Source organism: Rhineura floridana, chromosome 9 (assembly GCF_030035675.1).
Source record: "Rhineura floridana isolate rRhiFlo1 chromosome 9, rRhiFlo1.hap2, whole genome shotgun sequence".
In the NCBI taxonomy this organism is placed as follows: domain Eukaryota; kingdom Metazoa; phylum Chordata; class Lepidosauria; order Squamata; family Rhineuridae; genus Rhineura; species Rhineura floridana.
The window spans coordinates 63414945-63437640 of record NC_084488.1 but is presented as its reverse complement, the minus strand read 5'-3'; the positions used below and the strand labels follow the sequence as shown (position 1 = coordinate 63437640).

Below are 22696 nucleotides of genomic sequence, written 5' to 3'. Positions count from 1 at the left end.
TATCGCCTCACATCCGTTCATCAAACGCTTTTTGAGGGGAGTCGCCCTACTATCTCCGGCTGTTGTCCATCGGTTTCCTTCATGGAGTTTGCCGAAGGTTCTGCAGGCTTTGCAACGCCCTCCGTTTGAACCCATCAGGACTGTGCCTCTACGTATGCTGTCCTTCAAGGTCTTGTTCCTGATCGCAATCACATCTGCCAGACGAGTTTCGGAGTTGGGTGCATTGTCTTCTGCTCGCCATCTCTGCGTCTTCCATAAGGACTCTGTTGTACTGAAGACTGATCCTTCCTTCCGTCCCAAGGTTGATTCAGTCTTCCATTGCAACCAGGACATTGTTTTGCCTTCCTTTTGCCCGAATCCTACCCATCCTCTCGAGAAGGCTTGGCATTTGTTGGATGTCCGGAGGGCTCTCAAGACCTACCTGTCTAGGACCCAGGAGATACGACGAACTGAGTCTCTGTTTGTATCCTTTAACCCACGTTCTATGGGGCATAAAGTAGTTAATTCCACCTTATCCCGCTGGTTGCGGGCATGTATTGCCTTAGCTTATGAATCTATTAAGCTTCCAGTGCCAGCTAGCATAACTGTTCTTTCAACTAGGTCAGCGGCTACTACGGCTGTTTTTGCTACCAACGCTCCTGTTGCTGATCTTTGCAGGGCTGCCGTTTGGTCTACCCCACACTCGTTTATAAGGCATTATAAAATAGATCGCTATGCCTCTGCTGACGCCTTTTTTGGCAGACGAGTGTTGCAACAGGTTCTTAATGAGGATTAGCATGTGGGTGGTCCCTCCCTATTATGGGCTGCTTTGGTACACCCCGCTGTGATGGCCGGACTCATGGGGAAAATGGACCATTGGTCTCACCTGAAGGGTGATTTTCCTATGAGTACGGACATCACGACCCTCCCAGTTGGAGGATGACTAGATATTTTCTAATGTGTTATATATTACTGCTACGCTATTATACTTAAATTTAAGAGTGAAGTCAAGACTTCTAGTTCTGTTATATCGCTATGTTGTAGTCATGTTATTATGCATGTTAGGTGGAGCTATTACCCGCTGTGATGTCCATACTCATAGGAAAATCACCCTTCAGGTGAGACCAATGGTCCAACTTTTTATACAGCAAATGAATTACTGTTCCCAAAACTGTTCTAACAGGAACTCTCTTATTTAACTGTATGTTTGCATTCTCTCCTGGCATCAACCCTGAATTCATTTTAAGTGAGAAAAGGTCCAACACTGTGGCCACCCATGGAGCTATAAACTAAACAATGACATTTTCAAACTGAACTGGAGTATGAATCTCCAACCAGTATGAATAGTTGTATGGACAAGTTGGAGATGGAAGAAGAGTCAACCCATAGTGCTGGTTGAAGGCACATACAACTTTAATAAAACACCTCAACCCATCACTAACAGTTTGGCATTTATGAAAATGGGCTCAAGCATAGTAGCACAAGCTGGGTGGTGCTCAGGTAGTCAGCAGAACAGAAGCTTAGGGAGGGGGAAATGGCATCAGGCAAACAGCTCAACAACCACTGCTTCTAGCCAAACCCTTACTATCATAGACTTATCCTTTCCTAATTTAGGTACAAGAAATCCCAAGCCCCTTACAGAAGTCCTCATTTTAATGATCATATCCAGTAGTGTAGTGACAAATTCAGAAATGCAGGATCCCTTCATGATAGTCATGCCAAGCCCACTCATAGCCACATCTTCTCATTCACTTGCTTGCCCTCTATCATCTCCACACTGCTCAGTCCTTCCCACATGCACCTTCTTCCAGAACAACAGATGTCCATACGAGCCAATCAGAATGCAAGAGGAGTGTGTTAGCTACTTAGAAGCATCTTCTCAGTGGCTGGCTCACCTCCTTTCACTCTGATTGGCTCCAATCAGCAGGAAAGGACAAGGAGTCATGTAAGAAGATTCTTCTCAGTGGTCCTTTCATGCTGATTGGCTTGTAGGATGCTGGAGACATAGGGACCCTGTTGGAACCCTGCTCCCAAAAAAGTAAGGGGTTGAAAAACCCCAAGACCATGGCCCACTACACTCCACTACACTCCACTCATGTATTCCCCATTCATTTCATCTTCTATAAAAGGAAAGTTGTATCAAAGCCAGGCAGCTTAAGGCTTTGGTTGGGGAAAGGAAACAAAAGCATAGACTGAAGTAGATGGAATCCAAGGGTCCATATTTAAAACTAATTACTTGTCAACATACTTAAGTCACCCTCTTTGGAACTGGGAAAAATGAAAAGTGATCAAATTATATATCCCACTACCAACCATTTCAAATTCAAGTTCATAGGTAGTATAGCGATTTTAATTTACTTCATCTGATGCAAGTAATTCCAAATTAATCTTGAACAGAAGAGCAGAACCTTGTTTATACCACACGAATAGTTGTAACAAACCTATTTCTTCCATATGTCATGGAGGAGGAGGAGGGCAAAAATCTATTGGCAATTTTTTAAAGATATTCATGGCATCTTAACATATTTACAAAATATTAGGATTTTTTAAAAAAATTATATGATATTGAGCATGTTTGTCTGCTATATGTCAATATCTATATGCAATTAATAAAAATCCATAGAAATAGATGATTGAACCCAGACTTACTACATTAGAATTGGCATCTACTACCACACTGTCTTTAGTTCAAGAGATTAAGTACCAAAATCTTAGGGCCAATTTAAGCATTGTATGCCTCAGTTGGTAGCAGTGAAGATTCTGCAACTAGAGGCCAGCACATGAGGCAAAAGTTTTTGCAGCACAGTTTACAAATAATGCGAAGCCAAATCATGGCTTAGCTTGTATGTATGAACGTGTGGGCTCCCCAAAATGATATTGCAGCCACTTTCCTCCTCCTACGTTCCTGCTGCTGCTGTGAGCTAAGCTTGATTTAGCTTAGCATGTTGTCTGAACCCAGGGTTGTGGTTTGTCTCGATGTAAACCAAGAGCAAAGCTTGGTGACAGTTTGTGGTTTGTGTGAAATGAGACAAAACAACAAGTCCATGTTTGGATGACACACAAACCATGGCTTAGCTCACAGCAGAACACAAGGAGAAGCAAAGTAGTCACAATCTCCTCTCCAAGAACCCACACGCTTACATATTCAGATGAAGACATGGTTGGAGGCTTGAAACTAATGCCTTCCCTACCTTTGGAGCCATTACGCATTCACCTGTAATAAGTTTACACTTTTCACATTGCAACCACAACAGTTACTGAGATGAGGAAAAACTGAGTAAAGGAAATTACCCTGCAATGGACACTGCAATGATAAATTTGACAAGATAGCCAAGTTCAAGAAGGAATTCCAATGACAAACAAAATAATTAATTTTTTTCTTTTGTTTATGGTTATTTCCAATGAACTTTAACTCTTACCGTAATCCATTCCTCTGATCAAAGGCTGGTATCATAGAACTGGGGTGCTCTGCCATGAGGGCAACAAGGAGCTGGAGGACATCCATTAAATTGTCATCCTGTTAAATATAAATGGAGAACCAGATTAACAATGCAATCCTACAAGTCTATTCAAAAGTAGACTACATCAAGAATATAATTTATTCCCAAATGCATATTGTATTTTAATCCAAATCAACTTTGAGAATATGCATAATCAAGCCAAAATAATACTGGGAAAATACATGTGGTCAGAGGGCATGATTACCAGAAAAACCCAACAACATGGATCCCAACTTGCCCATGCACAAATGGGAGGCTCCCACTGGAGAGATGGAGGAATTACTGTCAGTTCCCCCCCCCCCGGCGTGCACACAATCCTCCATGCCACTTCTCATGCTGCTCAGGAGGTTCCCCCAGCCCTCTAGAAAAACTTTTAATGGAAAGTCTGGATCCAGTTCACTGTCAGGACTGGTTAACCTAAAAAAAACACAAACTGGGCAATGCTAATAAGAACCCAGAACTCTGACGCACTTGCTAACAGCAGTAAAGTTACAAACGGCTCTAAAATGGGAAACAGGTTTTTTTTTTGTAGGAATAACTTATTTTTAAATAATAATAATAAAATGCATGAACAGTATCTATATAGTTTTATACACATATGAATCAGGATCCAAAGAAACAAGCAGCTACTTCCCTTTGGCCAAAGCTTTGGTTTTTTTCAATAGAAACTATCACCTTATGCCACAAAGCAAACCATTTTTGAAACACAAAGGAATTTGAAAAGCAATTTGCAATATAGAACCTGGGGGGGGAGGGGAGATTCCACTGGGAATGCCTCACACTCTTTAGCTCTTTAGATTGCAGCCATTATATATCAGCTTAAGGCCCCACCAAGTTTGATAGATAGGCTATGGAGAGTTAATGTCTGAGGTGGGAAAATACACAACTTCTGCAACTCTGCTTCTATAAATTCCACCCGTATCAAGGAGTCAGGCTAAGTGCAAGACTGTTGCTGCTGACTGTAACCCTAACTCTGAAACCACTTATATGCAAAATATCCCAGTGGATAATAAGGAAAATCAAATGCATAAACAATTTGCAAGGAGGCTCTGTTAAAGGTTTATTTCAATGTGAAACTGTTTTTACATATAGCAACCACATTTGGTTCTCAAAACGGAATATAAAGGAGAAAGCAGTGGTGTGTAAAAAACATAACTTGCAAGCTATTTGGCATAAAATTTAAGTGGGACTTACATTACTGAAATAATATTTTTATTACAATGCAGAAATAAGTTAAGAAATAAAAAACCAATAAAAGGCACTCCAAGAGGCAAAATGACATAGAAAATCCTTATTTACAAATTGTAAGTACTTGAGAATACACATTCTTTTTATACACATATTTGTTTTACTTTGGGGCACTGCCTAGAATGTTGCATCTCAAGGAGTCAGCTTTGTTTTAAAGTGCAAGTCTCCCAGCATCAATGCAAATATAGGTGAAAGTACAAGAAGGGGGAGCTATAGTTCTTGAAGCAAAATTCAATTCATTCTTTACTCTACCCATTTCTACCCTGAAATAAATGAGTTTGGTTAGATTTATGTTCCCATTTCCCCAACTTTTTGATGTTGAATCTGGCATCAAGACTTGCCTGGTGCTAAAATATGAAGAGCTTGATATCCCAGCGGTAACCAGTGTTTATTTTCAATTACATTTACAAGCTTTGCTTAGAGGGTTCATTAGTATGTTTATTTTAAAATTCACATTTGAAAAGCATTGTTTTACTTAAAAAATAACATATGAGAAAAATTAATTGAACCACATACAATGATCCTTTATAGATGCAGCATTGCCAGCTGTTTTCTCCCACCCCCGGTATATCAATTACCAGAAGAGGAAACTATTAGAACTTATTAATGAACTTCAGTGTACTGTTGAAGAAGTTTCTTAAATCATTTATTTATATTATTTATAAAAATATTTAAATGTATTTATTCATAAAAAAATCAAAGCAGTTTACAACATATATAAATATACAAAAAAACATATAAAATAAAAACAAATCATTAACCATTGCAAGAAGATACCTTCTCAATTGCCTTCATAAGCCCAGTGACATAAAAAAGTTTTCAGTAGGCATTTAAAAGTGAGGTGCCTGCTAAATCTCTACTGGCAGAGCATTCCACAGGAAGGGCCAATGACACTAAAGGCTCAATTATTTGTTGTCAAATGAGACTCACAAACTTGGTGGATGACCAATGATGCTCCTGTATATGAGCTCAATGACTGGGCTGGGATATAAAGGTTCAGGATACCCCAAGATATCCTGTACCTAAGCTGTTCAGGGCTTTGTATATTAATACAAGGACCTTGAACCTGGCTTGGTAGTAGTTGGGCAGCCAGAGCAGATATTTTAACAAATATGTCACATGTTGTCAGCCATCTATCCGCAACAGCAGTCTGGCTGCCACATTCTGCACCAGCTGGAGCTTCCAAACCAGGCCCAAGAGCAGCTCCACATAGAACACAGTGCTGTAATCCAGCCTCAAAATTACCAAAGCATGGACTACAGTGGTCAGACAATCCCTGTTCAGGAATGGCCGTAGCTGGTGAACCAGACAAAGCTGGTAAAAGGCACTCCTAGCCACAGAGGACACTTGAATTTCTATTGACAGAGATGTAAATCAATCACTACAGGTAGTTTCCACTAACAGTTGATTCTATGCTTCTTTTTTCTTGCTTCAGAGCCATCTTGTGGAATATTTTATTCACAAGTTTCTTGGAAGCAAAATGGTTAAAATTACCTCATGAATGGTAAGGAGATAGTTGAGGATGCCCTGTAGTTCATCTTCCTTCACTCCATGGTCCTTAAAATATAAAATCAAAGAAGTGATATAAAACAAACAAATCGTTTTAATATAATCGCTTTAAGATACCTTACGGGACGCAATTCATAAATCGAATTAAATATATAACACAACTCAAAGGTTCACTCCAAAGTAAACCTGCTTTTATCTGCTTGTTGCCCTCCTCCTCCATGGTCAACATAATTTCAGTTTTCTGACACTTTTATAGAGCGGGGAGGGTGGTTTATGGGCTTCCCTTTGTGAATTCTGACTTTTGTACTGTGTTTATGTATATGTTTATGGATATGGATATTGTTTATGTATTTTGCTTTGTAAATTTAATTTGATATTTTTATTGTACCTTGTGTATTCTATTGTAAACCGCTTTGAGATCTTTTAGATAGTAAGCAGTCTATAAATGGAAATAATAATAATAATAATAATAATAATAATAATAATAATAATAATAATAATAATAATAATAATGTAAATTAAATGCCTGTGAAATCAATAGAATTCACAAGTGTAAAACTTTTCCAGGTTTGCCTCAGAAGGTACAAATCTACCAGGCACTGGTAAGTTAAAAAAACAAAAACAAATCAATTTCTAGCTGAGGGGAAAACGAGTACAAACTCCTACAAAGCAAGTACAATTGTAGTTCAGTGCACCTCCGACAACTTTTTTTTTTTAAAGAGCAAGACAGACAAATTAATACCTTCAACAGCAACAAAAGATATTAAAGAGAAAAGGATTGACCATGATATGGTTTGGTGGGGGGAGAGAATAGGGAAGGCCAAAACAAAACAAAAAATGAAGGCTGCTTTGTGAGGCAATCAGAAGAGAAGGTGCTCATACTGCACAGAGCACAAAATTATTACCCTGAAAATCTCAGAAGATTCCTTGCTGAAAAGAACTGCACCTTTGAACTTGTGGAAAATACAGTTTCTCAACAACTGCAGCTTACCTTCACTTATTTAGAATTAAGGATGCAGTCTTATAAAGGCAGATGGCATGGCCATCACACAGACCTGAATAGTCTAAAATTAAGCACTGTACCCCAGTGTCGCTTGCCCAGACAGTCTATAGTCGGTCTCCAAAAAAATCAATTTCAAGCTTTACCACTGTCTCGTGTTTATTATTATTATTTATTACATTTATACCCCACCTTACTTTGCTCATGAAACCCAAGATGGCTTACATATGGTTCCTAGGCAGTCTCCCATCCAGGGACTGACCAGACCTAACCCTCTTTAGCTTCAGATGTGCCTTCAGACCATCGCCTCGGACTGTCTGTTCACAAAAGTGCTTTGACTTAATATTCTGGACCACCAGGGAAGATCTTCAATCTTTGGGCCCAGTAAGACTAAATTATGCTTTGTCTCTGCTCAGGAATCTATTTGCAATACCAGATCTGAGACCCAGACACTCTCTCCTTCCCCCCCCCCACCAAAAGAAGTCCACATAGGTTGCCCCACAACTACTTCTTTTCTTCGAGTCCTTAGCAAAATAGGGGAAGGACAGGACAAGCCTGACAGGTACTTAATTTTATTTATCAAAATGTTTCTATTCTACTTTTTGGTTGAAAAGACCCAACAAAGCTATATATATTTATTTCAAATCCTAAAAGCAAACTTATTAAAACACAACAGAGTAGACAAAAAGAAGAAGTAGTCTCCAACATTTCTAAGTGCCAATAAGTGGCATATTGGGCCCAAACATGTTCTGGAAATGAAATAGTCAGGTGTACAGAGTCTGCAGTGAAGAAGCCCAATAGGGCTACTGACACTTAGGTGCCATAACTAAGAAGGCCCTGTCAACCTAGGTTGCCTCAAAATGAAGATCAACATAAAATAGACATCTTCACAATTAAATTCACATAAAATCTTTACATAAAGTAAAAAAAATCTTCATACAAAGAGCATACCAATCAATTAGATTGCAAATCTGTGTCTTGAAGCAAAATTCAATTAATTATTTGTTCTACCCATTTAAACCACGCTGAAAGAATTTTATCTCTTGCAGATACTGGCCGTCTTGACTGCATACTGCTGATGCCTCCTCTTCCAGGTGGAGTTCAAGTGCCCTGCAACTGAGAGAGGACTTCAACTATCTTAGCTCAGGCACTTTGCCACAGGGAACCTTATTAACTTTGTCCAACCAGAGGAGATAACAACAAGAGGTCTGGAGAATGGCTAAGGAAAGACTGGTGGTGCAAATAGTCAGCATACTGGTGTGTTCATGTTAGTTGCATTAAAATGATGGGTTCACAGCATAGATGAGGAACATCGGTAAGCTTCTTTTTATTTTACATCTGTCTCACCCTGGGAGAGGGAAACCAAAGCTTTCGTCTATGTGTGCTTGAGAGGGACATGGCTCTATGGAAAAGGAGATTTAGAATTGCTGCAACACAAAATATCTTCTCTGTCCATCACCCACCCACCTTCCCAGCTAACCAGACACTTCCCTTCCCCCGTGTGATGTGCACCGTTCATGGCAAAAGCTTCATCACTACAAGCACAATGCAAGATACACTCTACTAAAAAGGGAACTTGTGGAGTGCAGTCCCAATCTGCAGATTCCTTACCTTCATCACCAGTTGCTTAATGAACATCAGCAAAAAGGCTCGCAAGGAAAATATTTCTTTCTGATTAGGTCGGGATCCATCTTGGTTTGAAAGAGACATGTTATTTTACACCATGTACTTCACAGCTTGGTATTATTTTGATATAATTACAATAACAACCCCATTCTTTCCCACCCCCTGGAAACAAATTAAGGAATTCATTTTATGTGTTCAACTACGTAGAACATTTTGATCATTGCTTATTTTGTTTTCATTCAGTTTTAAAACATTTACTAAAGCCAATCCAAGCATCCCAAATTAAAATGTTTTCACCCAAGTTAGTCCCAATTTAAGGGCTGGATTGTCACATCCTCCACATGGAAAGCATTTAATAAGAAATGCAAAATCCACGTATTTTCTTGGAAAGAACTATAACAGTTAGACTATATTTATGCCCATTCATGACTTGGGAATATATCCTGCAAAATCCATGTACACTTCACATTCCAATGTAGTATTTTCCATGTGTATGCCTACAGGTGGAGCAGGGGGAAGGGATGGGTCTGGTTGTTTCCAATTCTCTCAGAGTCGTACTGGGAAAACTGGTTCTGGTAGGTTTTGTTGGTGGGCTCTTTTTGTGTCTATATCATGTGTTTAGGAGGAGTCTTGGGAAGGAGGGACATGGGTGATGCCACCCAACTGCAGTTATCATGGGTGGACAGAGGTACACCCATGGGGAGGCAATGAGCTACCATGGAAGATAAGGTAGGTTACCTACGCTGTGTTCCTCACTCCTATTCCTCCCATGGATGGGTTCTTGGTTGCTCATTGCTGCGCCCACTAGCTTGTGTGTGCTGTTGTTTAATGACAGATTGGTATACAATAAGTCCACACTCATCCATGATTTGATCATAAATGAGGGTGCCAATTTGGTGTGTATTATCAAGACATGGGTGGGTGAACTGGGGGAAGTTGATCTGACCCAGCTTTGCCCACCTGGATACTCGGTGGAACACCAGCACAGCCTGCAAGGATGGGGGGGGAGGTTGCTGTGGTCTGCAGAACCTCCATCTCTGTCACCAAGAAACCACTCTGTCTTAGAACTGGCTGTGAGGGCCTGTACCTGGTGTCGGGCCAACGAGACAGTAAACTAGGGTTGCAGCTGGCGTACTATCCATCCTGCTGCCCAGCAGCTTCTCTGCCCAAGCTGGCAGAGGCAGTGCCGGCTGTGGTATTGGAGAAACCCAGAATGATAGCTGAGGCTGCCTCTACTGTTCCTGCTCAGGACTTCATGGCCTCCATGACAATCATGGGGCTGTCTCCAGTCTGACACATAGGGTAGGGCACACCCTCAACTTGGTTTTGCTCCAGATGGAGGAAGGGATGATCAGGACATGCAGGGGTGGATGTCACCCCATTGCCATGGTCAGACCAATTCCTGATGAAGTTTAGAGTTATGGCTCCAATCCTCCGCTGCAGGAGTGGTGGACAGATTAAGATGGTCTGCCCCTAGAGACGAATGGAATCCACTGGATTGCTGAATGCCCTGGGGGAGTTGACCCTGCAAGGCCTTGTCACACTATGGAGCGCCCTCTCTGGCATTGTGGAGCCTGGCTTGCACCTTGGTACACCAAGGAACTAAAGGCAATGAAACTAGCTGGACGACGGCTAGAGCACTTTTCTAGAACAAAAGACGTGCTATGAAGCTGATTGGACTTGAATAAAACATAACTATGCCTACTGTGTGGCAGTGAGGGTGGCAAAGAAGGACCACTTCTCTGCCTCCATCACATCCTCAAGTAGCTGTCCAGTGCAGCTTTTTGTATTGACAGGAGTCTGTTGACGTCAACGCCTAGAAATGGAGTTTTAGAACCTTCAGAAATCCACTGTGAATTGTTGGTAAAGGGTAAAGTTGCTTGCCTCCGTAGCACTCCTGATGCCCCATCCACATCTACTGTAGTCTCCAGTGAGGTATCCTGTTTAATGTCTGTGGCAACTTCTTGGGATCAGTTTCAGTTGATGCAACCTGATGTGGACAAGGTGCTTGAGACACTGCGGCCAGCAAAGTGTCCTCTCAATACTTGTCCTTCTTGGCTTATTAAAGCTTACCAAAGGGATATGACTGAGTGGATCCAGGGTGTTGTCAAATGCATCTCTGCGGGAGGAAATGGTCCAAGCTGCCCTGAAAGAGGAGGTGATCCAACCACTCCTGAAAAATCCCACCCTGGGCCCATTGGTTTGTGACAACTACTGCCAGGTTGCAAATATTCTCTTGTTAGGGAAGGTGACCGAGAACATTGTGGCACAACTGCAAGTACTGTTGGATGGAACAAATTATCTTGGCCCATTCCAATCTGGGTTCAGGCCTGGTTATGGGACTGAATCAGCCTTAGTCGCCCTGATGACCTTTATCGGGAGAAGGACGGGGAGCGCAATCCTGTTATTCTTACTTGATCTTTCAGTGGCTTTTGATACCATTGACAATGGTATCCTTCTGAGCTGACTTGGTGAGATGGGTATCGGAGGCACTGTTTTACAGTGGTTATGAGTTCCAATCCTATCTCGAGGGTCATTTTCAGAAAATAGCATTCGGTGACTGTCTTTTGGCTCCCTAGCAGTTGTGCTGTGGGATGCCACAAGGTACCATCTTGTCCCCCATGCTGTTTAACATCTATATTGTCAGGCCCAGTAATTCAGTTTTTATTAGAGTAATGTCCAAACAAAGACTGCGTCTTCTCATGAAGCAGTACAGAATTACAGGTCCTGCGGTGTTGAGAGAAAGTTGACAGAGCAAGGGGCTGCTTTCCCGCCGGTTCTTTAAGAAGGGGCCAAACGGGCACGCAACCTTTCGCTCCTCCTTAACTGCCCCTCAGGCACTACCCGCCTTCCCCCCTTTCTCTCTTGTCTTTTCAAGTGCCTTCGTGTGCGCGGCGAAGGGGGAAGCATCGGCCCCTCCTCTTCTGAAGGTTCCGATTCCAGTATGGGGGATGGGGGGGGCTGATGGTAAACTGACTCGCGGATTTTCTGCCTTGGGCAGCCCTCCCTCTTCCCCCTTCTGTTCTGAGCTTCGGAGAAGGAGAGGTGTGGGAATGTCTAGGGAGGATTCTGAAACTCCAAAGCTCTCAGGCTCTCCGTTGCTAAGCAACTCTATCTCTGGCATTTCCTCTGCTTCATCTTCGCTCCACTCGGGCGAAGTTGCTCCCCCTCCTCCCTGCCATCCATCTGAATCCTCTTCTTCCAACCCCCCGGGACCCCAACTCTGCCTCCCGACATATATGAAGCCCCTAAGAGCAGTCATCATGAGATTTGGGGCAATGTGTCAGCAGTACACTGATGATATGATACCTAGCTCTATTTCTCTGAAACATCTAAATCAGGAGAGGACATGCAAGCCTTGGACTGGTGCCTGGACTGGATGAGGGCCAATAAGTCTGAATCCTAGCAAGATGGAGGCATTGTGGGTCGGTGGGTCCCGAGTTCAGATAATTGGTCAATTGTCTGCTTTGGATGGGATCGACTACTTCTGAAAGACAAGGTTCATAGTCCAGGGGTGCTCATGGAACCATCTTTGTCATTTCAGGCCTAGGTGACCTCAGTGGCTCGAAGTGCCTTCTGTCCACTTTGGCTGGTAAGACAGCTGCAGCCATTTCTGGACCAGGACAGCCTGAGCATGGTTGTCCATGCGCTGGTAACCTCCAGGCTGGATTGCTGTTAATGCACTCTATGTGGGATTGCCCTTGAGGTTGGTCCGGAAGCTGCACCTGGTGCAAAATGTGGTGGCATGACTGCTTATCGGGGCAGCGTATTGCCAACATGTTACCCCACTACTGAAAAAATTGCACTGCTTGCCTGTTAGCTACTGGGCCAAGTTCATGCAGCTTGGGACCAGGATATCTGAAAGATTGCCTTACCCCTTATATATCCAGTCAATCACTACATTCTGTAGGTGAGGGCTTCCTGCAGATACCATCTTATCAGGAGGTCCATTCCACACAACATCAGAAGCAGACCTTTAATGTTGTGGCACCTACCCTTTGAAATCCCCTTCCCTGAAATATTAGATAGGCACCATCTCTGTTATCTTTTCGGCGCCTACTAAAAACCTTTCGATTTCCTTTTAAGTACAGACCTTATCCCAGTCTGCATTGCAATTACTTTTAGATATTTTAAAAGCTTTTTTTTTTAAAAAAAGATATTTTTAAAGATGCTTTGTTTTGTTTTTAAGGATGTTTTGTTTTAATATGTTTTAGAGTGTTTTTGTTTGCTGCCCTGGGCTCCTTCTGGAAGGATGAGTGGGATATAAATTTAATAAATAAACAAATAGGTTTAAACACACCTTTCTACATTTGTGCAAATACGTGTATTCATCTTACAAGCAAGAGTCATGAGATTTATGAGACACCACTCAAAATGTCTATAAATCTATTGCATTTTTCCTATAATCATAATATGAAATCCAGCTGTTTTTTATTTACTATACTTATAAACTGCTTTTCAGCCTTCACACCTGCCAAGACAGTTTGCATTAAGAACAAAATTTAAAGCAATTCACAGCTCAAACTAAAAACAACACACTGGTAGCTATAGGGTTACAACTAAGCTCTTTTTGGGGAGGAAGGGCAGGATTTAAATTTAATAACAAGCAATTAAACAAGCTTCATATACTTTTGAACAGAAGAGTTTTTGGATCCAATTGTGTCTTGCACCAATAAAAAGTCACTAATTATCAAACATAGCAGCCTCTTCAGTAACCATTGTGTGGCAGCCCCCCATCCCTTATCTCAGACTATTTCAAACAGTCCCTTTATCTTCAGGACTGGCTTTTTTGGGTGGGGGGCTCAGGAGGTTGCAGTGGAAGGAGGAGCTACGAAAGCCCCTTCGAGCAAGCAGAGTTCTACTCACAATTCTCTGGATCCAAGCCCCAGTTTTTACAGTCTACGCATGTTGCAAATATACGCTGCTTCTGGTTTGTCCACCTGCCATGGGACAGATGGTGGAACAAGTGTCTCCTCCTGCTGGAACTCACCATCAGACTATGGTGATTTGATTGCTCCATAGACCTTTTAAAAACTGTTGCCACAGGAGACAATCACACCCACACCCCCAAATCATGTTCTTCATGAAATGCAAGAACTTGCAACAGGATCTCTTGATAGAGGCAAAGAACTGTAGAAAGGAACCACTTTCTAAGGACAATGTTGGAATAGACAGGCAGTTGCCAAGAGCTTAGACCTGGTCTACATATGCTATTCACAGAGATATATTAAACCTCTCCTAGCTGTAGCCTGCTCAACAAGATGGGCAAACTATGGTATATCTATTTATTTTGAAACTGTAATAACATTTAAAAAATGTGGGCAGCTGTCATATCTACCAATGTATTGTACTGCAGCACTGTACTTATATTTTAAAAAATAGATCAAATGTCCAACTTTTACAAGCATTTATTATAATATTTTGTAGAGGGAGCCAAACTATAAAACATTTGTGTACCTACTAAAGTTATCTTTTTTTCTTAACCTAGCTATCATCATGAAAAGTCATCAGGCCTTCCACTGAAGCGTCAAGACCCTGTTACACTATCTCCAGGTCGCAGGACATCTTTTCCTTTACAGACCTTTTTCTTATTTCACATGTTGGAGCAAGACGGTAGGGATTTAGGCCAGGGTATGGTCTCACTATATGTCTCATACATTCTACCCCTACATGACATTATAAAAATACTGTGTGATCATTCTAGATGTCAGACACAGGTAGATACACATAATACACATGACAATAGTTTAGAATTATGCATTGTTGATTAGTAGAATGGAAATTTACACATACCTAAGCCTTTTGGAATAATTCCACTGCGATCTTGAGGATTCACTACCCAATAGTAATACTTCAAAGTATGCATCGCCAGTAGAACTGTCCCAACTCGTCGAATTGCATTGTATATGTTGGCGGTGCCAATGAACTCAGTAGATAGGTAAGTGTACAGGATCAACTGAACCTGCATCAACCAATTAAGAATACAAAGAGGTTAATTAAGATGTAATACACATTGGAGGAGGAGCTGCAGGCAAATAGAGGTTGGGTAATTATAACTAGAGTAAGGCTACAATCCTATACTGGATAGGGTTTACTTTTGATAATACATGTATAGAATTGCACCGCACATGTATGTGTGATGGAATACTCTGGTGTATCCTATTGGAGATACTTTATTTTTATTGTTTTTAGCCAGTGGCCATTACAATATGGAAAAACATACAAAAGAACATATTTATAAAACATTAAAATGTCAATCTGACAAAACATGGATAAAACCCTAAAAATATGAATGGGAGTAATAAGAGTTTACTACATTTGCTTAGATTAGGAGCACACTCAACTGAGCTCTCCTTAGCTTTTAACACTGGTGTAATTCAGGAAGGCCATTCTGATCTTTGTTGCGGCTAATGCAAACAAGGCTACCCTGTAAGTGACAAATTTATCTGTATCTGCCAGCAGCCATCTGATCTTAAGCTCATCTGGTTGGCCTTCTAAGGAAGTCTGAAAAAGAAGGATGAAGTTGGCCCTCGGTGAATATAAAGGGCAGTATAGGATATAACACTCCATACCAATTTGCCCTGATCCACATATACACAGCCGATCTTTTGATTGTTTTGATTGGTTCTCAATCAAAAAGGGAGTGAGACAGGGGTGTATTTTATCACCCTATTTGTTTAATCTATACACAGAACATATACGGAAAGCAGGATTGGACCAAGATGAAGGAGGTGTGAAAACTGGAGGGAGACATATCAATAATTTAAGATATGCTGACGATACCATACTACTAGCAGAAACCAGTAATGATTTAAAACGAATGCTGAAGAAAGTTAAAGAGGAAAGCACAAAAGCAGGACTACAGCTGAAAAGAAGACTAAAGTAATGACAACAAAATATTTATGTAACTTTAAAGTTGACAACAAGGACATTGAATTTATCAAGAATTATCAATACCTTGACACAGTCATTAACCAAAATGGAGACAATAGTCAAGAAATCAGAAGAAGGCCAGGAATAGGGAGGATAACTATGAGAGAACTAGAAAAGGTCCTCAAATGCAAAGATGTATCACTGAGCACTAAAATCAGGATCATTCAGACCATGATATTCCCTTCATAGGGTTGTCATAAGTCATAATAGACTTGAAAGCACATAACAACAACATAACAACAACATAACAACAACAAACCAGCCAGCTTTTCAGTGGGCATCAGCTGAAATCTGAGCTGAATGAAAGCATAACTTACAGGGGAAAAAGTTAATTCCTGCAAATAAGTGGCCCTTTCGTGGTCTGATTTGATTTTGGCATACTAAATGGCAGACGCACAATCCTTTATATATTTAAAATCTTTTTGAGCATCTTTGCCAAAAACTAAGTCCCGGATCTTACATTCAGATGCATCCTGCATTGTCACAACTGAGGAGATCGAGTAACTCAGCATCAGGCATCTGTAGGATTGTACCCAACCTTCATGGTTCTGTATTTCCAAAAAGCAGAGTTTTGCTAAGTGGTGTTCTGGCATCACTGATAACTTTTTCCACTACAATATAATGGATTTGTGTATATGTGCTTTTAAAGAAGGGAGACCTACTTCACTCCTTAACAATGCACCAGGTGTACTATGTGCTATGGCCAAAAGCAGGTGCAAGAACTTGTTTTGGATTATATCCAGTTCATCTCTGCAATGCTCACTCCAAATTGCTGCTTTGTATAAAAGATGAGAGACAATCTTCGCCACGAAAACTTTTAGCTTTGGTTCTACTAAAGGGTAACCCTCGTTATAATAAAGTCTCTTTATAGGCCCCAATAAATTGACAGCTGAGGATGTAATTGCCTCAAGGTGGGTACTCCACAAAGTGTTTTCAGAGAAATGGAGTCCTAGATAAACATTGTTCTATACTGTGCCCATCCAGAATATATTTAAGCTGCTCATACCTCTTAGCAAAAACTACAACTTTGGGTCTTATTATAATTGATAGATAGTCCTGCTTGCTTACAATAAGTTCCAATCCAGTAACCAATCTTCTCAGGCACACACGAATTAAAGAGATGAGGGCCATGTCATCTGCATAAAGCAGAACTGGGATCTTCTGTTTCCCAATGGCAGGAGGGGAAAAAGAATTTCCTGCGTAATATCATTTATATAAAGGTTGAATAGGAGTGGTGCCAAAATCCAACCTTGTTTGACACTCCTTGATGTGGGGATTGAGTCTGAGAGAGAGCCTGCCCTGCCAATTCGGAACTTAATATCAGTGTTAGAATAAAGCTGTTGTATAAGAAATAACAGGCATTTATCTAATGAGCTGGCATCTAATCTCCTCCATAAACACTGTCTATCTATGGAGTCAAAAGCAGATGATAAATCTATAAATGCAACATATAGTTTATTTTATGCATTATGTAAATACTTCTGAACAAGACAGTTCAAAACAAAGCACTGATCAATTGTGCTAAAACCCTTGCAAACACCAGTCTGGGGATAAAATGTTGTTCTTTTACCCAAAGTTCTAGTTTATCTAAAAGGTGTCGTGCATATATTTTAGCAAGGACATCCAGTAAACTTATTGGGCAATAATTTTCAGTATCCTTATATTAACTGTACAGCATTAATGCACATGTTATACATACATCATGAAGAAACGTAAGTATATTTGTGAACAGAGGGACGATGGCTTGCCTTAGAAATGTTATCCGATTTCATGTTTTATTGTATTATTTGGTTTGTATTATTTGGCATCCAGTGTACTAGTTTAATAGGTGACAAATAAATAAATTCATGTGTGAACTATATATTCCCTTAGAACGAGGCTCCTCAAATCCCAGATGTCTACAAGCCCATAGTGGCCACCAAGTCCTTTTATGCTATCCCCCCATAAATAGAAAATGTTTTACCTTGGCTGGAGTATGAATCCATATTGCAGGGTTAAGGAGAATTTGATCACACAGCTGCTTCAGCAAAGGCACACCATTGTGCAAATTGCTCAGATACTTAGCAAAGGCAAGACAAAGTTCTAGAACAGCTCTGCTAATGTGTGCTTTGGAAGACTGTAGAAGGAGAAAGAATACGTTTAAGACAACATGTAGATGCAATTTATGTGACCAAACAATGAAACACATGCAGATTCAAAGAGAAAAACAAGCAACAGGTTTTATTTACCTTTTCAAGGCTGTATCCTATTACAAGGAAGCCCTTACAAGAAAGCATTTGTTCTTGCATAGCAATTGAGTTCTTCAGCAACTCCAGGATGAAAGCCAACAGAACGGAGCTGGAAAATACATTATATTGAAGTACTGCATTATGTTAAAAGGTAGCATATTGATTGTTTAAGAACACTTTAAAGAAGTGCATTACAATCATAACAATACATTCATTTCCTCCATCCACATACTATTTTAAAAAGTATTTATGTTTCTAATAAAACTACTAAATCTGTACATCCTATAACATTTTTTCTTCAGATACCATGTAGTGATTGTGGGTTATTTCTGGATTCAAAGAAATGTGAACAGAATGAATATACTCCTTAGCACTGTTCTGTGAACAGTTGTGCAAGCACTAGTAGAAAAGTTGCATAACAAAGTATCTCAGTATACATGACAAACATAACAGTATACAAGATATGATCCATGTGTCAGTCTGGTGTGTAGGTATGGTATATTTAGACAGGAGATGTGTTCTGGAAGTTGATCCATCTTTCAGAAATATTCCTTATTGCAAAGCAAGCTATAATAGAAAGGGAAAACCTTGCTCTGCAATGGAGTACTATTTGTGCTAAGTACATTAGGACTTGCTTTGTAAGCACATGAGGGGTTTAAGATTATTAAAGAAGTTTAAAGATATGGAATCTAGAAAAGAATAGCAAATTGTCTTGTGCAAATTATTGTAAGGAGGGCTTGCTGTAACAGGATCTTCATCTCTGAACTTCAGTTGACTCTCCTCATGCAATAATCATAGGCAAAGTAAAAAATATGCCTCCCATAAAATGGAAGAGGCTTTCCACTGACAGAAGGGATGTCTGGACACAAGTCCATAGCATTTCTTAAGTGAATCAGACAATTCACTCTCTCATTAAATCTCCTTTTAAAAGACAGCTGCACAGGAAGTAGGATATGCAAAAGCATGAATGTCTTATACTTCCAAATATGTCCTCAATCTTAATATCTGAAGGGACGTTCAACACTTGTAATGACCTTAGGAGTCACCAAAAAAAAAAAAAGTGAAGAATCAGAAGCATGATCTATAAATGGGCAGGCAATGACAATATAAATGGGAAGCTTGGGCAATGAATTTGTGTCGCTGTACTTTTTAGGAATATTGAGCATCACACTCCACATTCCTAATATGTTTTCCTTAAAATGTTCCCTCTAAAACAGCTAGAAGTAGCAATGGTTTTAGAAAGATACTGTATTAAACTCTCACATTTTTATAGCCTCTACAACACACCATCATCATTAGTTGTCTGAAAACACCTAGCCTTTCCTTTTGACAGCCCCATAGTGAAGTAGTCTAGATATACAAGACATCTTTCACTGATCAAGCACTGGGCCAGGAAGATAAACTCTCCTTGTTAGAACCAGCAGCTCTGTAAAAAATAGCCCCACACACACTTTGACAGGAAGGAATTCATCCCTGAGAAAGAGATTTTCCATATCCCCACTACTCCATAAATTACATAGCTACTGAATGATGTACACATTTGTGTAGAAGACCTGGTGCCAGTAATCTTGACTTCCATCTCAAGGTCTTCTCTGCACAAGAGATTTAAAATGATCTAACCTTGAAAATATAAATAATGTCCCCAATGCTTCAATATAATTGCATTATTTGGAGATAATTTCTTTTCCATAAAGCTAAACTTGATCTCATGACATCTTCACCTTGGCTATATTTAGATGTGCATGTCCATCATTTAGTGTGCATTCTATCTTCAGCTTACTCTATCTAGACAAACATCTCTACCAACTTAGACTATGTAACAACTGTGAACAAAATAAGTGAAATGTCAGGCATAAAGATTCTTTTACTATTTGAGAGTTCTAGTTTCTCTAGCATACAACAGACATCCCAAGACAAACTGAGAATTTGAAGAGAACAAAAACTCTTACCAAACAGTTGTGTCAGGTTCATCCAGTGAATATTGCCTGTAGTCCAGCTGTGCAAACAGAGGAAAAAGCACTTGCACTCCTCCAATTGAATGCATTGCACTTTGGATTGAATGGGTTATGACTGCTTTTACATCCTGTTAATACCAAGTTTGAACAAATTATATTGCATTTGTGTAACTACTTTGAAGCATTCATAATTGACCTGAATGCTTCAATGGGATCTCTAAAAATGAAATTGTTACCCTGTTGACATGACCAGAATGTAAGGAAACGTAAACATGCGTGACTCCAAGAAACTTCAAAGAAAAGCAGTTAAAATAGTTGTGGTAATGAAAAATCTATCAGACATAAAAAGTACTTGGTCTGTTCAGCTTGGGGGGGGTGCGAGAGAGAGAGCGTTATGACTGCACTCGACAAAAGAGCTACATTTTGGGCGATAAATCTAAATAAAAGAGGTGGACTTTAAGTCCTTCTAAGGACTCAAGATTCAAAGCAGAACACAAAAGTATCCAAGAGAAGAAAACAAAGGAACTCCCCCAACTAATTGAACTTGAAAATAATCCTAAAATACCTGCAGCATGAGGGCATGTGGTGAATGTACGAAGATGGAAGAGTTATCCTTGGGTGATGATTCTAGGCAGAGCTGTGCATCTGTAGCCCTTGGATTGTATGTAAAGGCAATAGCGTTAGAAAGTTTCCCATCATACAGTAACAGTTTGTGATGGTCAGCAAGGAAGAGATCACTTTCTCCCTTGAATTTAAAAGTTCCCTAGAACAGAAGCAACAGGAAAAAAAACATCTTTAGCTAGAGTGCAATTGGAAAGTAAACTTCCACATACAACAAGATATTTCAAGACAACTTAACCATGGAAGTTAGAGATGCTTTTTAAAATAAAACGTATAAATTAGAGGCACAAGGGCCACATGAAGAAAATTAATTCTATTTTATTTTCTAGACATGCTTTATTTAAAGTGTTTACTTTTCAAAAGCATAAGCTTGGGGAAAAAATTTATGTACCAAGAAAAGGAAAACCAGTATCTTTTCCCACAGTTAAAAACACAAATGGAATTGTTCGTATTTGTAACAGTGGGTTGAAGTCTTACGACTGCTGACATAGCACAAGACAGGATCTGAATTGCTTGGGTAAATCTATTGAAAAGCAATTTAGTATCAGAAGAGTATTCAATTACAGTGAACAATTCTCAGAAGCCAAATTCATTTGTCTTATGCTATGTGAAATATATAGCTTATAATATTGCTGCCCTTTCCTACTGGAAAGAAGGGCGGGATATAAATCAAATAATAAATAAATAAATAATATACTATTTTAATTTAGTGAAAATGTTATAGTTAATGTTGTATTACCTGGGATAGGACAGGAAAGATATAATTAAATTATCAAACTAAGACTGAGCAAGGAGATGAGTAAACAGAAGCAGAAGCTACTCCTGTCATTACCATTCTTTCAACTAGTTACAGTGCAAACCTAACGAGGTCTACTTCGAAGTAAGTCCTGTTGAATTTAATGCTGCTTAGTCACAGGTAAGTCAGATTGCAGCCTTATAGTGTTTCCAATTGGGCTTGTCAGTGGGAGATATAAAGTCCACCCTCACATGGAGTACAAAAGTCTACTATTTCCAGTATTATACAAGTACACAACACAGTAATAAATCACTGCTGCCATTTTTATTATCTCAACTCTTTTCTTCTAGACTTTTATTTTTATTGCTAAGAATATTTAGTCAAGTATCTCAGTGTACAAATGTCATTAAACTACAAATGGTTGCATTTTAAAAAATATTCTCCCATGCCACCATTTTTATCCTATTTTTGAAAGTAAAAAAAAAGTTATTTCTATTTTGCAATTCAGTTTGACAGCTCTGCTGACACAAGTACAGAATAGGCCATGTGACCATCTGCACATAACTTTCATAGCAACGTTACAAACTTTTGAAGGTAAACCCACTACAAATTAAAGCATGGGTGACAACTCTTTACTGAAATCCAGAACTACCTTAATAGTATAAAGACAATTAATACCTTGTATCCCAGACCAAGTTGATAAATAGCAAAAATCTGAGCAGCATTAAGAGCCTCACTGAAAAGATAGACAGCTGTCATCTGACCACAAAACACTCGATTGGCATCTGCTGTTTCTGAAGAACCCAGGAAACATTTATCAAATGTCTAGAAAAGGGAACAAAATATTAAATAATAAAATGGGATCAGTGTTACCATAGTTGTATATTGAAAGGGAAGAATATACATCCAACTTCTAATCTGACGTATGGATTTAATTCACGTATATATGAACATTGGACTCTGTGGCATAGAGAGGATGTACCTGCTTGTTTTATCAAGAAGGTTTTACGAGTTGTGCACACGGAAGCTTCATTGACACTGAAGTGAAAGAAAAAGTCCTTTGTGCCTATTATAATCCATGTGCACATCTAAGATCAATTTTTGACCACGATTAATACTTCCTCCTCACAACCGTGACTAATAGTGGAATTGAGAGGTTCTGCTCAGTGTATGGCTTGCATGCAGAAGGTCCTAGTTTTAGTCCCTGGCATTCTTATTTAAGATTATATAACGTAACACGGCAAGAACTCTGTCTAAGGTTTTAGAGAGCTGCTCCCATTTGGAATAGACTGTACTGCAATAGACCAATGGTCTGCCTTTTTATAAGACAGATTCATGCATTTAAACACAACATTTTGCAC

General features: G+C 39.8%; 1 protein-coding gene across 4 annotated transcripts in view; it reads right to left on the bottom strand.

Annotated features, from left to right (window-relative positions):
* Window positions 1-22696, bottom strand: part of LRBA (LPS responsive beige-like anchor protein) — a 654576-nt gene that overhangs the window by 571775 nt on the left and 60105 nt on the right. For all 4 annotated transcript variants that reach the window (XM_061584671.1, XM_061584674.1, XM_061584673.1 and 1 more), the window contains exons 9-17: window positions 22014-22160; window positions 20544-20741; window positions 19973-20106; window positions 18024-18132; window positions 17759-17911; window positions 14656-14824; window positions 8848-8927; window positions 6222-6284; window positions 3399-3496 (exon numbers count right to left, since the gene is read on the bottom strand). In XM_061584671.1, coding sequence (XP_061440655.1) covers window positions 3399-3496; window positions 6222-6284; window positions 8848-8927; window positions 14656-14824; window positions 17759-17911; window positions 18024-18132; window positions 19973-20106; window positions 20544-20741; window positions 22014-22160 — 1151 coding nt within the window. The remainder of the gene's footprint in view (window positions 1-3398; window positions 3497-6221; window positions 6285-8847; window positions 8928-14655; window positions 14825-17758; window positions 17912-18023; window positions 18133-19972; window positions 20107-20543; window positions 20742-22013; window positions 22161-22696) is intronic.